The sequence below is a fragment of the Periplaneta americana genome, chromosome 7 (assembly GCF_040183065.1).
Source record: "Periplaneta americana isolate PAMFEO1 chromosome 7, P.americana_PAMFEO1_priV1, whole genome shotgun sequence".
In the NCBI taxonomy this organism is placed as follows: domain Eukaryota; kingdom Metazoa; phylum Arthropoda; class Insecta; order Blattodea; family Blattidae; genus Periplaneta; species Periplaneta americana.
Window position 1 is genome coordinate 25716970 of NC_091123.1, and position 18992 is coordinate 25735961.

General features: G+C 33.9%; 1 protein-coding gene across 5 annotated transcripts in view; it reads left to right on the forward strand.

The window, feature by feature from the left end:
• The window catches only part of LOC138702989 (titin homolog), a 914774-nt gene that overhangs the window by 756831 nt on the left and 138951 nt on the right, over positions 1–18992 (forward strand). For all 5 annotated transcript variants that reach the window (XM_069830459.1, XM_069830463.1, XM_069830460.1 and 2 more), the window contains one exon: positions 10882–11082. In XM_069830459.1, the coding sequence (XP_069686560.1) occupies positions 10882–11082 (201 nt within the window). The remainder of the gene's footprint in view (positions 1–10881; positions 11083–18992) is intronic.

An 18992-nucleotide genomic window follows, 5' to 3' on the forward strand; every position in this document is an offset into this window, starting at 1 on the left:
ATAATTAAAAATGTGTGTTCACTATATATCCGATGTAAGCTACTAATTGTAGGCCTAATAATTATCTACTGCAACTTTTATCACATAACTATTTACGTAATCCTTAAATCATTATGGATTGCTGCACTTGGTGGACAATGCTTAACTGGCAACAGTTAAATCCCGGTAACTTCTTTCACTTTTCCTTTATTGTATTAGGCTACTTTTGAATTACGATATTCTTACCTTCTTCCATTTTCGTAACAGATATATTGTAGTAACAACACATTTGAATTAACAAATTCTTACCTTCTTCCATTCTCGTAAAGGATTTTTTGTAGTCAGTAATATAAATTCTTAACTCCATTGCTAGACACAAGAGCCTACACCAAACCCTAATTACGTCTTATAATTTTGTAATAATCGAACTCAGAAAATAATTCCCTTGCAAAGTTGGCTTATTACTATCCGCAAAAATCATTATGTATGTAAATTTTGACATTTTTTAACTCCTTCATACCTATACTAATTACTTATCTCTATACAACCCTCGATTTAGGAAATAATGCATTCACGGAGTTCAAACTACGGCATGTTACTACACGGGCAAGGGTCATTGCTCATATGAATTTTTGTACCTTTTCAATCGCTCTTTCATAGCTAGATCCAAAAGCTAGCTGTACACCAATGTAATCGGGTAATTATTATGTAGCCGAGGTTATGTTGTCTTTCACTTATTTCGAGACATTCTATTCAACCGATATAGTTAGAAATTTTAATTCCAATTTGGAAACCAAAATCAATATCAATGTACAAAATATTACTGTCAATAATAGAAATAATCATGTAGGCCTAAGTATAACGTTACTGGTATGAAATAATATCAATCACTAATATAATGTTATTAGCTAGTCAACAAAATTTTATTATATCCATTGTTGACGTAACTTCATCGAAACGAATGTCATGATCTATGTAGCTAATGATTCAATATTACGTTACCAACATAAGCATCTACCAGTGACTTTAAAATTAGCGTCAATTAGTGAATATTTTCATGATGTTTACATGCGGAAGTAATTATTATTATGATTATGTTGCCATCCCTTTGCCTCATGTCTTTCAAATTGTTAAAAGATGAGTAATAAATCTTTTCAGTTAATATTAAATTATGCCAGCCTGTCGTAGATGGAGAACCATCTGGTGGAGGTTCCACACAATACACCCGGTTTCGTGACATGCGCACTCAGAATTTGTTCCCACGAAATGGGCTAGTTGACCTTACTGTATCTTCTTTATACTGTGGGCATACTCTAGAGCAAAGTTAAAAAGTAAAGGTGATAGTGCATCTCCTTGCTTTAGCCCGCAGTGACTTGGAAACGCATCTGACAGAAACTGACCTATACGGACTCTGCTGAACGTTTCACTGAGACACATTTTACTTAATCGAACTAGTTTCTTGGGAATACCAAATTCAATAAGAATATTATATAAAACTTCTCTCTTAACCGAGTCATATGCCTTTTTGAAATCTATGAATAACTGATGCACTGTACCCTTATACTCCCATTTTTTCTCCATTAAAATTATTAATTTAAAATAACTTAAGATAGGAGGGCCCGGGTTCCCTTGAAAGAGTGTTTCTAATCCGCATCTCAAATCACAATTCAGCCCTTAACCGTGAGATTGTGATGCAGCCAGCAACCGAATCTTCGAAAGGATTTTCTACTAATGAGCATAGAATCTGCTCGTATTGGAATACCGGTCCTCTTTCGTGAGAAACTTCAGGCGGATGACTTAGACTGCACGATAAGCTAGGACGTAACCACAGCATCTGCTGTGTGCTAAGTGGCGACCACTTCCTTCCTGTTATCTCGGTCGCATGTCGCGTGGCCCAACATCCATCATTGTGAGGAATTTAACGGCATAGGAGTGACCAAAATGTTCACGGAATATTCTTAGTTCTGGTTGGACTCCTTGTGCGTGGACATGCCTAAACTACAATGGATGGAAATATTTGCTATAGATAAGACAATATCTCAGGTTATCTTCAAATACTCAGATTTCTTCTGTAATTGAAGGGTTCAGAGCCATAGTGGGCCAAGCGCCATATATTAAAAACGGAGGAAACAAGGGTTAAAATAAAGTGAATACCGTAATTCAATGAAAAATATAGCAAGTGATATAAAGTATGCACATTAAAACTAAATGATATGTCAATTTTCATTGCACTCTGTTATTCACTTAACTTTAACCCTTGCTTTCTCCGATTTTAATAAATGGCACTTGGCCCACTATGGCTCTGAACCCTTCAATTATTTTGCAGTATCTTCATATTATCTTATTATATCTAGGAATTTTGAGATTCTGGCTGATATGTATATCTATTACCAGACATATCTCACTTGATAATATGTGTCAGAGGAAAAGCAATTGAAGGGTTCAGAGCCATAGTGGGCCAAGCGCCATTTATTAAAAACGGAGAAAGCAAGGATTAAAGTTAAGTGAATATCATAGTTTAATGAAGATTGAAATATCATTTAGTTTTAATGTGTATACTTTATATTACTTACTATATGTTTCCATTGAATTATGGTAATAACTTCATTTTAACCCTTGTTTTCTACGGTTTTAGTAAATGACGCTTGGATCCACTATGGTTCTGAATCCTTCAATTGTTTGTATGTATTGGAAGTCTGACTAGTGTAATATGTAGCTAGAGTCGACGGCAATTCGGAAGGCGGTTGTCTGCTAGCGTTTGCGTCGAGAGAGACAGATAGAGAGAGCAAGACAGCGTACAACATTGCCACATCGTACTTCACGCACGTGCAATACAAATAGCGCAGGAGAGAATTTAAATTATCAAAAGACAATAATGACCTTAACCGTTGATTACTGTAAGCATGACACCAAACAAACCCTCTTTCCTTCACTAACAATATTCTTTGAACAGTTCTCAATCCCACACCACATGCTTCTGCAGTCTTTTCTTGCATGTTGGCAACGTTGCTGCCAGCATCAAGATGCCGGCAGCGTTCTACTCGTTAACGTTTTTAAAATAATTATACACCTGAAACACTATTTTCCGCATCTGCTTGTGTAATACTTGTCTTTTTACAGTCTCTTCTTCCATTTATTTACCTTACATACACACAGTAAATGTTAGTTTTACTTTTTCAATGTATTGAAACACTCGCACGTGAACAAACGAACGCGGGAAGTGCTTGTTATAGACTGATTCTGATTGGTTTTACTGTACAAGCTTATGACGTCACATACCAGAAATGCTACGGTGCATATAGAAGCTAGCCGCCTTCCGAAATGCCGTCTAGTCTAGTCGGCGATGTATGCAATGAAGTTATGGCAATGGGTGGTGATGCAGAAAATCCTATTTCTTGTATAATATGCCAGTGCCTGATTTTAAGATTGTGTAGAAAATGTAGTTAATATAAACAATTAAATTTACCTCTTATTTTTGGAAAATATTATTAATATTAAATAAATGAGTTGCGTGTTATGAATCTAACATAGACGCTTTGATAGCTCAATTGGTAGAGAGCAGGTTTACTACGACTATATCCGAGTTCAAACCTCGGCAATGGCAAAGTTGAAATCGTTGTGAACGAAGTCAAAGTTGTGAGAGTTTTTCTGTCGTCATTCTACAACACACTCCACAATTCTTCTATTATCATCATCTTCGTCTCGAAAAATAGGATATCACTTGTATTTGCGTGACGCAGAATCGGTCATCTCCCTTGGTGGATATTCGTTGCGGTTTGTCGACAGATTGGTAGTGGTCGTGAATTCTAGATGACTCATAGTTGAGCATAAGAGGCACCGGATCCCCTCAAGTTCTTGATTACCTGATGAGATCTATGTGGTACTGTAGACTACCACCAGAAGTATGGTAAACCGCTTAAATGCTGGAGAGTAATGCGTGATGTGGTGGTTCTGGAGTCGATTATCGGGATAGGACACTCCATATGCAACTGATTCTATCACAAGTTCATAAAAAGCCTGTTTGGGCTAAAGTTATCCATATCCCGCCAACTCTATCCCTAAGACATTACGACGAAGTGAAAAGAAGCGAATAGAAGCATTTGAAATGTGGATATGGAGAAGAATGGTGCGTGTGAAATGGACATAAGGAATAAGAAACGAAGCTGTGTTGGAAAGAGTGAGTGAAGAAAGAATGATGCTGAAACTGATCAGACAGAGAAAAAGGAATTGGTTGGGTCACTGGGTGAGAAGAAACTGCCTTCTGAAGGATACACTGGAAGGAATGGTGAATAGGAGAAAAGTTCGGGGCACAAGAAGACATCAAATGATAGACGACATTAAGATATATGGATCAAATGAGGAGACAAAGAGGAAGGTAGAAAATAGGAAGGATTGGAAAATGCTGGGTTTGCAATGAAAGATCTGCCCTTGGGTAGAATACGTATGAGCTATTCCATCTCAAATCGACCGAAATATAGAGAAAATTTACTTTACAATTTCTAAATAAAATGAAACTTTCTTTGTACGTAGAGAACTGTGATACAATGCTTTGTGCAAAGTTTGAGGCATCAGAACTTCATAGTGTTTAAATTAAAAATACTTAAATTTATCGTATTTTCATAAAATTAGCAACTTTAAACTGTTGTAGCTCCGAAACCCTTTCACCCAATGATCAAAATCATGGTTATTTTGATGCTGAGAAATTAAAGTTTATATTGACATATAAACAGATTTTCTTACTTTTTATGAAAATGGAGAAATTTAGATTTTTCCTCATTAAGACGCCTTTGGCTAGGAAAAAATATTTTAAAAGTATATAGTTAGATTCCGCTTTTAAAGTACAAATAAACATATTTTTACTGATGGTATGTTGATAACAAAGTATTGAAAATATCAAATAAAGAAAATATATAGTACGCGCGTGAACTAACCAGCTGACTGTGAGACGGGAGGTCATCATCATCAATAGCTATCAGGGTTTAGGCCATTTGGCCTGTTCCGTCTCAGGTGAAAAGCTGGTCTCTCCATCACTTCTTCGGGCGTCCACGATCTCGGTATCCAAGGGGTCTGTAATTTAATAATCTCATGGGTAGTCTATCATTTGGCATCCGTAGAACATGCTCATGCCAGTTGCTCCGATACTTGTGTATTGTCTCTGTAATGGCTGCGATATTTAGTTCTTGTCGGATGTCTTCATTATATTTATGGCCATAGAGAGTGTAGCCTGCTAGCGGTCTTAGTAATCTCATCTCAGCTGCTTCTGTTCTTTTCAGTTGACTAGTTGTTAGACGGGAGGTAGCCGAGACAAACAAGGCCAGGAGACAAACACGTGATGTGTCGTCTAGCAGTCATGGCTGTGCTAGCTTTATCACAGGTTTTCATAAATACAGGAGTAAATGACACCCAACACTCTCTTATCTTCAGCTCTCGGCAGTGCGTGCGGTAGTGCGCCGTTCAAGTCTAGGCGTGTGAAAATAAACTATTTAATAGCCTCGAAACTTATTGCCGTACCACTAAGCAAACAATGCCGAATCCCTCTTAAAAAAGCAAGGTTTTTTCTCAATACTTTTTTACATTTTTACAAATGGCCAAAAAGCCTAAAAGCAAGTAAAATCAGATTACCTGCCTCTCTGTGTACAATAAAAATAAGGATTACTTCTTAACATAACCTACCAAATGTCAGCTTCAAAATAAGCTCTCGTTCAATGTTCTGCAGTAAATGGTTCCAGGGTTCTGAGCGCTGAAAGAGGCTTGTTTTTATAAAATACGCTAAATTTGTCGCTCAATAATACGAAAACCGTTTGACTTTCGATAGTATATTTTTGAAAATGCACTCCCCTCAGCACCTTGTGTAAGTAGGGAAAAATTAGAGTATAAAAAATGCGACGTTTTTATTGATCGATTTCATATGGAATAGCCCGTATGTATGTATCCCTAACATACTGTATTGACGAACGCGGCCCAGTACTTCTGTTTTACCACACACAACCTACACAGAGCGATGACGGCAGTTTATCTACAAGCCACAGTTCTCAAGAGCTGACTGCACTCGAATCCTGCTCGTCTCAGATAATGCAGTGTGTATGTATTTCAAAAGCCAACTGTCTGCAGGTCTGTTTCTCTGTGCACTGTACGAGTGTTAAAGATACAAGCACGCAGCTTGTTGGTACAAGCACATAGTGTTTTCTTACACGTGGTTTCACAACATGGCGAATACAAAAATGAAACAGTGTTTGTGCACGCGGCATTAAAGCGTAAAGCATGTTGGGAGGTATTACTGTCATACTTTCTGGATCTCGTCACTTGAAGTACGTAATGTGGACGTCACCGTCCATCTTTTAACGCCGGCTAAGAAACGATCTGAATTTTATACGAGCCTGGATGGACTCAGAGTCGTTCTAGAAGTTATAGCCAGATAAAAAGCCTCGTCTCCACCTGGAATTGAATCCAGGCTCTTCTAGTCAGTAGTATGTTCCTTTATCGATAGATTCAAGTTGCGCGTCGCAGCGTAGTCTACAGCAGTAAATTGTGACATGGCCCTCAGTTATTTTAAATAGTCTGTCAGAAGGCTGTTGCGTCAACAATATTCTTTATATATATATATATATATATATATATATAACTTATGTATTATAATAATAATAATAATAATAATAATAATAATAATAATAATGATTTACTTAACCTGGCAGAGTTAAGGCCATACGGCCTTCTCTAACACTCAACCAGGAGTAAAACTGCGTTACAAAAAACACTACAAATTTACAAAGTACACTACAATTTTACACACAAAACTGAATAAGATAATAATAATAAAATGTAAACAACAAGTAAGTAGAAATCAGACATAATATATAACATACAGAAAGAAAGGAAAAACCATAATAAAATGTGAACAGCAGGTCGAAATAAATGAGACATACAAAATATAAAAAAATAAGACAATTATTGATAATAATAATAATGATAAAAATAAGAATAGTAATAATAATAATAATAATAATAATAGTAATAAAATAATGGAGTACAAAGAATACAATGAATACAATATTTTTAGGTACACACAGTAAGGAAAATTATGATTATATATAGCTCAACTTATCACATTATATATATATATATATATATATATATATATATATATACATATACCATTATCGGAAAATATGAAAACAAAAATATAACTGACAATGTAATTTGTAGGTGCAGTGTAATTAACTAAGTTGTGTCATGTAATTCATTAAGTTGATATGTAATTAAGATGATATGTAATTAAGTTGATATGTATGTATGTATTTATTAACACTACAATTTGGCATACACCCGGTGGCAGTGGTATATAATATACAATAATACCATTACAATAATACAGTACTTATAGCAATAAAAAATAAAATAAACGTAAATTTACTTCTAACTATAAATAAGTAGATTCAATAAACCTATGACTATAAATAAAAACTTTGCTGTAATAACGCCTACAATAAGCAAAAGTAAACCTAACCTATTTCACCCAACTATTACCAATTTAAGTAATTACATATCACCTTAATTAATTACGTATCAATTTAATTACATATCGGCTTAATTAATTACATATCACCTTGATTTATTTACATATCTTAATTAATTACATATCATCTTAATTAATTACATATCATCTTAATTAATTATATATCATCTTAATTAATTACATGTCAACTTAATTAATTACATGACACAACTTAGATAATTATACTGCACCTACAATTGCATTGTCAATGTAATCTTTTCAACCTTTCCTTAAATGTAATGATTTTGAGAGGACTACCCTGAAAGATTGCCGCAGGTAAGCTGTTCCAGTCTACTATTGTGCAGTTAACAAAGGAAAATTTTGCCACGTGCGTTCTTTGTTTTCTACATTTAAACTTCCTAATATGATCAGCCCTGCCTAAGTATGAAGGTGTTACTAATCTAGCATTGATGTCGGTCCATGCTATGTCCATGACTACTATTATTTACTAGAATATTACCACTACTAAAACATGACACCAGTAGGTCTACTACGAAAGAGCTCATTAAATTATTATTATTATTATTATTATTATTATTATTATTATTATTATTATTATTATTATTGTTATTATTATTATTATTATTATTATTATTATTATTATTATTATTATTATTATTATTATTGTCTCCGAAATCACGTCAGTGCATCTATACTAATAATAAATCTGTAGCCAAAATTTTTCTGGTAATTTTCGATTTTCCAAAAATAATTGGTCCTAACATATACAATTAACCACCCTGAAACCGAAAATCGCTTTTTTGAAATTTTTGTTTGTATGTCTGTCTGTCTGTCTGTCTGTCTGTCTGTATGTTTGTTACCTTTTCACGCGATAATGGCTGAACGGGTTTCGATGAAAATTGGAATATAAATTAAGTTCGTTGTAACATAGATTTTAGACTATATGGCATTCAAAATACATTATTTAAAAGGGGGGTTATAAGGGGGCCTGAATTAAATAAATCGAAATATCTCGCTTATTATTGTTTTTTGTGAAAAATGTTACATAACAACAGTTTGTTTAAAAATAATTTCCGATAAGTTTTATTCCTTGAAAAATTTTGATAGGACTGATATTTCATGAGATAAATGAGTTTTAAAATTAAAATAACTGCCATCTAAGGCCGTGTAATGAATTAAAAAACAAATGACTCCGTCTATAAAGGGCCTTGGACAGCAATAATCGAAAGCTATGAAAGATAGCCTATAGACAATGTTTCTGTGTTTGTATGAAGTGATATCGGAAGCTAAATTAACAGATTTGTATAATTAATTATTACTTCACCATTGGAAAGTGTAGTTTCTCTAGATGGACATAATGCTATAATGTTATTACAGTAACTTCTGATATAATATAATATGTAATATTATATAATATAATTTAAGTTATTTGAAGGGTTCAAAACCATAGTGGGCCAAGCACCATTTACTGAATACGTAGAAAACAAGGGTTAAAATTAAGTTATTACCATAATTCAATGGAAACCTATAACAAGTGAAATAAAATATACACATTAAATCTAAATGATGTCAATGTTCATTAAACTATGGTTGCATGTAATAAAAATTAGAAACATGTTAAAGGAATTGTCATTGCACCAAATGAGTGTCTCTGGACCAAAATGATCGCCTTTTAATTATTTGGATGCAATTTAAATTAAGTAACATATTAAACGATTTATCCTTCTATCAAACACGAATGTTCCCGGGATCAAATGTCCTATTTTAATTATGTAATTACTTTATATTTATTTCTAACGGGTGCAGCGGAGCGCACGGGTACGGCTAGTATTTAAATATTAGGAGGAACTGAAATTCCCAAACATACTTCTTATTCAGCATTGCAGTAAAGAATCATCGCCATCATTCGTAGGGTCTCGGGTTTGAAGACTCGCCGATTACTTTACCTTCGGCATTTTTAGGTACTCGTGAGATACATTATGCTGACTGCGAGCACTGCGGCTGCAGTATTTGTTCTGTTGCGTTGAATTGGGAGAAGCACGTAACACACGTGATCAGGAGTTAAGGCTGATGCGACCATAAGGGAAATTCCTGTACGGCGCAATCGAATTGAGTAAGCAATGTGCAGTAGGATCTCGAATATAGGCTACGACTACACTGTAAAATAAGTGCGTTCAAAAAAGCAGAAAGGGAAAAGAACTGCAACAAAAAGTAGAACATGTCTTTAAAAAATGACCAATAGATAATAAAAGACCGAAAAATGCAAAGTAAAAGTAGGCTATATGGGTTCGTTTTGAAATGAAACAAGTTTATATTGTATCCTGCATTCACTGCGATGTCTTAGAAAAATGATATTTCATCAACTTTCGAGCCTAAAGGGTGGTTCACAATAAACCGGAAACGAGAATCGGAACGAAAACGGTAAAACTGTTAAAATGTGTACATTTAAATGTGAGCATTCACAATTAACGAAAAGCTTGCCGAAGCCCGGGATCGGGAACGGAGAGTTGGCCAAGTTTCAACTTTGGCGTTCACGTTTCCGATCACAGCCCACTAGATTCATTCTATTGCCATCTAAAAGCTATTTTGTCGTCGTATATTTTGTAGCAAGAAGGCCGTGACATAACCTATGCATTATTTTGTTCTGTGTTGTGCATCATGGAGCAAGTTTTATTTGATGAGATTCTAATATTGAGTGTTGAGGAAAATCCTCATGTTTACGATAAACGGCGTGGCTCGTATAAAGATGAGAAAATGGAGGAGAATACGTGGCTTTCAATAGCTGCGTCTTTGAACACCGTTCGTAAGTGAATCATATTTTATTACTGTATTGGTTGTATTACACACTACATATTCATGCTTCAATTCAATAAATACTGTTGTGTTCATTTTTGTTCTGTTACAAATGTTTCTTCTCTAATTATTTTACGTTATGGTAGACTTAAAATAGGTTGTGATAATAAAGATGCATGGGCATATTTATAGTACCGTACCCAATGAAATGTTTCAGTTGAAATTTCGAAGTTGGTTAACCTGTGTTTATGTTGGCTGCCTTGTACTCATGAGAGAACGCAATTGGTCAATTATACACAAATGACATCAGAATGCGTAATATCGACTTTACATATCGTTATTGACATACATATCGATATGCATAGTTGTCTACGTTCTCGGTTTATTGTGAATCAAAAATGTTCATATTCACGTCCTCTGCTTCTCGTTTTCATTCTGATTCTCGTTCCCGGTTTATTGTGAACCAGCCTTTATTACCCGGATATCGGTTTCCCACGCTAGGGACCCAGATCCATTATAACCGTACCGTCATCTCTGTCCAGTAGATCCTGTATTTCAGAGAGTGTGTGTGACTCAACCGTGCTCTTGTGACGCAGGTTCGCCGCCGCTGGACGTGGTGTGGGTGAAGGACAGCGTGGAAATCCCGGACTGCGCCGACTTCCGCTATGTGGATCACGGCGATGGCCGCTTCGCACTGCGCCTAGCCGACATCTTCCCGCAGGACTCAGGGGAGTATCGATGCGAGGCCTACAACGAGCACGGAGACGCCTTCACCAGCGGAACCGTCCGCGTCTCAGGTAAGGAGAACGGCCTCTTGTTTTAACTTTAATCCTTAAATTGGCAAAACTTCATTTCTCACACTAGTTTATTAAACCTTGTCGGACCGTAAAGAAAACAACTAACGCAATGTACAATATTGTAGTATTGTTAAATTTTAATTTTCCTAACAATTTTTTTTTTCTATTGTATTAAAATTATAGCATACTAGTGGCTTGTGCAGCAAATGCTGCTGCAAACTAAGTTCGTTAGACGTTCAAATAAATATTTTTCAGATTTATTTTCAATGAAGAATACTTGTCTTTTTGATAGTTATTTGATTCCATAATAATGAAACATACTCCCTCTGAATGGATTTTTTTAGGCCAAATACTTTTTCTTGAACCTATCCAACTTCAGTTTTTGAGTTTCAACGCGAAAACGCAAGTATCAATGTCAGGACGATAGCAGTAGCTATTTCAGGTCATTGTGGATTGTAGGCAAAAGTTTAAAAAATGTCAGGTTTGCTAAGCTTTCGAACAATAGCATTTTCGTATAGCTGCTGCATGTATAACTTGAAATGTAGAGCGTAAAATCATTTTATCCTACTAAAAGATCTTGCTGAAATGATCTAGAGACTACAAAATTTTCTAGGCCTCTTATTTTATCAGTAAGTAATACCTTTTGATATTTCCTTAGGAACTGTAATTTTTGCGCTCTCTCGAGCCAATACTGAAGACAATGACACATATCAATATCTACACTACACCGGCATTAAGTATATGGAAAAAGACCCAACCCCACTGGGTTAATAAGTATAAAAATATTTGATTTTTAATAATAATAATATTATTATCTTATTTAAGTTTTGTAGTTATATATAGCAGCCACTCAGTAAATTACAGAAATGAAGATCTAAATTAAGATATTCTCTACATTTACTTCCATAACCTCAAAACGTTTCACTTTCACGTCATCAATATAGCATCAATATTATGTACAATTAATGAAAAATAGACGCATCATGATATTAACTATAATAATATTTAATTTCTAATGGTAACAATGTCATCAAACCACCTCAAGTTCCGTAGATTTGAATATCCAATACACAGCTGTACTCAGAAAATTATACACTGCAGAATCAGTTTTAATAACAAATTGAATTGAGCTCTAACTATGTCGGCAATCCTGCAGGTCATGGCCTTCGTGTAATAGCCTATTGTTTATCGTAGTGTGTGTTTTGTTCTGAAATTCAATCACGTCGGGCGTGATTCAATAAAATTAGTTCTCAAAACTGAGAACAGATGGATTTTGGAAAATAGGAAAATGATGTAGGAAAATTGACATTACACTGAAAACTACTACTTTTCCGAAAAACTTTGGGTTCCAAGCTTCAAAATGAGGGGCCATTTATTAAAATCCGTTCAGCCGTTTTCCCGTAATTTCCATTACCAGTTCAAATTATATATATAGACTAGTGGCTTGTGCAGCAAATGCTGCTCAAATAAATTTTTTTCAGATTTATTTTGAATGAAAAATACCAGACATTTTGAAAGTTATTTGCTTCCATAATAAAGTAACATACTCCCTCTGAATGTTTTTTTTATGCCATATACTTTTTCTTCAACCTATCCACCTTCAGGTTTTGAGTTTCGACGCGAAAACGCAAGTATCAATGTCAGGACGATCAGTGGATTTTTCATGTGGAAGTAAAGCAATAGCTATTTCAGGTCATTGTGGATTGTAGGTGAAAGTTAAAATGTCAGGTTTGCTATGCTTTAGAACAACGGTCATCTGGGTATAGCTGCTGCATGTAAAGCTAGAAATGTAGAGGGTAAAATCGTTTTGTCCTGCTAAGAGATCTTGCTGAAATGATCGGAAGGCTACAAAATTTTGTAGGTCTCTTATTTTATCAGTAAGTAATACCTTTTGGTCTTTCTTTGGAACTGTAATTTTTGCGATCTCTCGAGCCAATATTGAAGGGAATGACGTATATAAATATGTGCACCACACCGCCATTAAGTATATGAAAAGACACAACCCTACTTGATTAATAACTATTAAAATATTTGATTATCTTACGTAAGTTTTGAAGTTAAAGCTGCCACTCAGTAAATTATAGAAATGAAGATCTAATTTAAGATATTCTCTACATCTAGGCCTACTTATAAAACCCCAAAACATTTCACTTTCATATCATCAATAAGGTAAAGTACCCAAATAAGAGATACCTTGTTAACGTCTCCGGTATAATTTTCCATCTCTCGACAACTATGGTAAATCAATGTTTGTGCTTCTAAGGCATCGTGTTCTTTGTCTACCTCTGTTGAAAGTAAGCAACGAAGCTGAGAGCAGAAAAGTAATTTTTCATACTTTGAACTTTTTACTGGTTTTTGTTGAGGAAGAGAACAGCAGGTAATGTAAGCTACAACAAATTTATTATTAATTTTATAAAATTGCTGGCAAAATGTTGCATATAATGAGGTAGATTGCTAATAAAGAAGATAATAATTTATGACCTTGGGTAGCTATTTCATTTTTATTTACTCTGTTCCCTAATAAGAGATACCTAGGGGTCCTATTAAGAGATAGTTTCTCTTATTTAGAACCCTTATTTGGTTTTATTATGATGCTCACCTTTGAGAGTTTGCGAAAAGCGTTAATGCTTCTAGCCATGTCAGTTTGTCTGCCAGCAACTACATAACAACCAATGAAAGATTAATTGAACTATTAATTAAAATTAATTACGAATTAGGTCAATCATTAATTATCCATTGTCCTCAATTATTCATTACAAAATTACTAATTGAAATGATTAATTTATCATTATTAATGACTTAAATTAATTATTCATTGAGATGATAATAATATCAATAGCTGAAGTCAATTAAAATCAGCTAGTCCGACAATATTTACCTTACATAAAGATCAAAACATAAGTGCTTATTTCGTAGAATATTCTCTATACATTTCAAATAAAAATCTTGTGTAATCATTAAAACCATTAAATTTAATTGTGATTCCTGATTTCGAAAATTTCGTTGGACCTGTGTAAATATCGCCACTACAGCCAGTGCCAGCGTTTATGGCGCATGTTCTTGAGTGAAAAGCTAGTCAGTGAGCACTTGTAGACAGTGTAGCTGAGAACAGTAACATCCAACACGTCACGTAAGCAATGTGCCAATCACATTTGTCAGTCTTGTTGCCCACTGACTGCGTCAAAGGCAAGACGCTCGCACTTTGCGTTTCTGGTATGTGTACTCAAGTATCAGTGGCATCTGTTGCCACTTCGACTGAGAGTGGTACCACCTCCTAAACAAATGTAACGTAAGCAATCTGCGAGTCACAGTTGTCAGCTTTAATGCCCACAGACTACGGCAAAGATAAGTTACTCGCGCTCAACGTTCTCATTACTTATTTCACGCGCCAGAAACGGTGACTTTGGTTATACCACAGTTAGGCCTACAGAAGCAGCAGCAACAGCAGCAACAACACCTCCACCTCAAGAGCCGTAAACTTCAACCAGTGGGTAGTCGCATGTAAAGTCACCCAGGGCAGGAAAAGGAGCTATCATAATATCAGCTCTGATCAGAAAAAAAAATGAGAGAGAGTTTAGAAGTTTAAATAAGGAAAATCAAAGAAAAGACGGAGCTCACAAGAAGTTGTTCGAAAAACAAGAAAAAACACAGAAAAACTCAGTCGAAGAAGCACTGCTTGAGTTCCTCCAGTGATGAAGAATCCGATGTGGAAATGGAATTAATTAACTCTAGTGACTCGGAATATGGAGAAAATTATGATGATGGAGAGTGCTTGTTTTGCACTGAATTTTTTTCAGAGGACACCAGGACTCAGGGGGGAGAAATAGATTCGTGTCTCGTTGGGCACACGAAGACTGCAGCACTGATGATGAACCTTTCGTTTGTCCAACTTGCTCAATTCAGAGAAAAAAGAATTGTGTGAATTAAAGGGGTCGGCAAAATAAGTGCAATCAACTTAAAATTAAAATATGGAGATCGAAATTTAATATTCTATCATTTTTCTTTCTCTATAAAATTATTAACGTTAGCAATAGTAGCCTAAATAAGATTAGTACATTCATGTCCGATTTGACCGATTTTGTGTTCTTTTCGTAAACCATCTTAATTCCACTTGGAAAAATGCCAAATAAACAACAGAATTTCTGTTGAGAGGAGTTAGACCATTGTTGCACGGACCTCTTCAATTTTAAAATGTTCCTGAATTTATTAAAGTATCTAAATGACTTCACGATGTTATACGAGTATATTGCTTCAATTTTCAGCCAAATGATGATAATTTTTGTCCATGTTCAAAAATAAACTTAAATAACGCTAGTATCTCTTATTTGGAACCCTTTTTCAAGACATCAGTATTTCCCAGTTTTACTTTTTTTTATAATTTAAAGTAATAATAAAACTGACTAAAATTTGTATTGTCAATTCTAAAAATAGATGAAATTCTGTATGTATTCCACTCATTCAGATTAAAAATATCTATTCCCATCCTCATTTATAAGCAGTTAAAAAAAAGTGTCTCTTATTTGGGTACTTTACCTTTATAGCATGAATATGTGTAATTAATGAAAAATAGTCACATCATAGCATTAACTACAAAAATATTTCATTTGTAATGGTAATAATGTCATCAAACCACCTCAAGTTTTGTAGATTTTAATATTCAATACACAGCTGTACTCAGAAAGTTACTTACCGTAGAATCAGACCTGTAAATAATTTTTAGTAAGTCTTGAAGTTTTTAATAACCAATTGAATTTCAGCTCTAAATGTCAGCATTCCTGCAGGTCATGGCCTTCGTGTAATAGCCTATTGTTAATTGTAGTGTGTGTTTTGTTTTATTTTGAAATGCAATTAGTTCTCAAAACTGACGAAAGATGGATTTTGGAAAATAGGAAAATTATGTAGGAAAACTAACGCTTCACTGAAAGTTACGCTATATATATATATATATATATATATATATATATATATATATATATATATAGCCTATTAACCTGTTGTATCTTATAGGCTACTTTGTCAATTTAAGGGTTAAACGAAGTTTGGGGTAATCTTACAGAGGACAGTACATTTTAATTGCCGGTATATTTCGAGATTATGACGGAAATAACACAGTTTCAAAATCTGTGATTTCTGTAAACCGTCTTCCATTTCTTCATTATTCTTGTATTCTTTTCTACTTCCTATTCTCTCTTATTTACTTTCTATCTCCTTTTTATGACGAGCCTCATGGTTTGTTGGTCAGAGCTTCTGGCTACAGTTCATGAGGTTCCGGGTTCGATTCCCGATTAGAACACAGGAATTTTTCCTTGAAGGAAATTGTTCCTCTCTTCGTCCATGTTAGGTTAGGTTTAAATTTAAAACCTCTCCTAGTACTACATTTTCATAACCATCCTATCATATCATGGTAGCAGCGTAATTCCGTCCTCCAGGCGCCCCAACCACAGAAGTAGGGTTAAAACCTAAGCCATTGCCAGTACTGGATCAGAAATGTCGAATGACATCCTGTTGGTATTGGGTGAGGAAAAAAAATGTTTTAAGTTATACCATTATATTCGTCTAAACATCCTGTCTCCCTTCTTTTGTTTATTTCTTCCTGCGTTCTCTTGTTTTTTCTTTCATTGTTTCTACCGCCTCTCTTCATTCTTTTATTTTTGATATGAAACGTTTATGCGCTTGACATTGGAGAAATCGTGGCTAACGAGAAAGACAGGCAGCGGCGCGAATCGAAGTCACATGGTTATCATGGTCTAGTCATGGCCACCTTGATAATCATTTAGTATAAATCCATGTTCGAAGTTTTAAAAAACAAAGGAATTGCTATTTTAAACTCATGTTAAACTTGCATTTATACATAAACTTGGTCAATGTTGGCCATGTTATGACTAAGAATGTGACGTAGCGTCATAGCCACGTAAAGAAATATGGTGTATTCATGAATTACAGTAGGCCTTGGATGGCTGAATGTATTATGTGTTTAAAACAATGTACTGTAGTTCCGAATCCAGCCAGCCAGGCATGATAAAACCACAGTCTAGTATATACAGTCACGAAGCTCAATACGTAGTAAATATGCATCCATAGATAGTTGCTAACCACTAGGATCGCTACTATCGCCTCATTACAAACAATGCGAAATAGTACCTGCACAGTCTATTGTTCCTAGTACCCTCATAAACTCAATGTTAGTGACTGTATATTAGACTGTGATAAAAGATAGAGGGAAACAAATGTAAATATGACATAATGAAATCATTATTATTCGTACACAACGTGTGTGATTAATAAATGCGGTGAGTATAAAGACAGAAATAGTTCATTTTATAAAGTTCATTCTGTTCATCAGGATGCTCTAAAATCGGAGATATCGGAGCCTTAACTGTAACCTGCAGAAAGGACTTTGACATTATTACGATGTATCTTCCCACGCATTCAGCGTCAGCAAATTTCACTGATACGAAAGGGGTTGCTCTTCTCGGTTCACTGACTTGGAGTAGCGATGACTGAGTCGTTTTCTGTTAGCCCACGGCTTTTGTTTTGAAACTCCTCTGAAATATGTAACAGTCATTTATATGCGAGGTCAACCACTGCAGTCAAGTACAAGCATCGTTTCCGCCCTCTGAATTTATTGCGGAAGACATATAATGATTCTTACGTTGGCATAATTTTATCGAGACATAAGTGTCCTTAGAAGTGTCAGGAGAGAGAGCTCATCATATTGTAGACATGTGTCAAAATGAAGAGGCATGTTTATGTAAGTGGATGCCACTTGATCTCCCTAGAGACCAGAATAAAAAAAAAAAAGAAAAACCAGAGAATAGAGGACTTGAAACACCTGAATATCACTTATGTGAAAACCATCTTATTTACAGTAAATCTGTAACACACTGAAGCGACCTTCAACCGGATCCTGTACTGTCATTTTCGTCGGCTGCCGACATATGCGGTCTTTCCTGAATTCTTGTGATCTCGGCCTCCCATATTAGTGCATTACGACGGTCCTGATGGTATTTTGCACCCAATTTCCTGAACATGTTTAAAAATTTTATTTATTTATTTATTTATTTATTTATTTATTTATTTATTTATTTATTTATTTATTTACTTACTTACTTACTTACTTATTTATTTATTTACTCACTCACTCATTTATTTACTTATTTATTTATATATTTAATTACTTACTCATTTATTTATTTACTTATTTATTTATTATTTAATTACTTACTCACTCATTTATTTACTTACTTATTTATTTATTATTTAATTACTTACTCATTTATTTATTTATTTATATACTTATTTATTTATTTATTCTTTAATTACTTACTCATTCATTTATTTATTTATTTACTTATTTATTTATTTATTTATTTATTTATTTATTATTTACTCACTCACTCACTTATTTATTTATATATTTAATTACTTACGCATTTATTTATTTATTTATTTATTTATTTATTTACTCACTTATTTATTTACTTATTTATTTATTATTTAATTACTTACTCACTAATTTATTTACTTATTTATTTATCCATTTATTTATTTATTTACTTATTTATTTACTTAATCATTTATTTATTTACTCACTCACTCACCTATTTATTTATATATTTAATTACTTACTCACTCATTTATTTACTTATTTATTTATTTGTTTATTTATTTATTTACTTACTTATTTATTTATGTATTTATTTATTTACTCACTCATTTATTTACTTATTTATTTATATATTTAATTAGTTACTTACTCATTTATTTATTTATTTACTTATTTATTTATTTATTTACTTACTCATTTATTTATTTATTTACTCACTCACTCATTTATTTATATATTTAATTACTTACTCACTCATTTATTTACTTATTTATTTATTTATTTGTTTATTTATTTATTTACT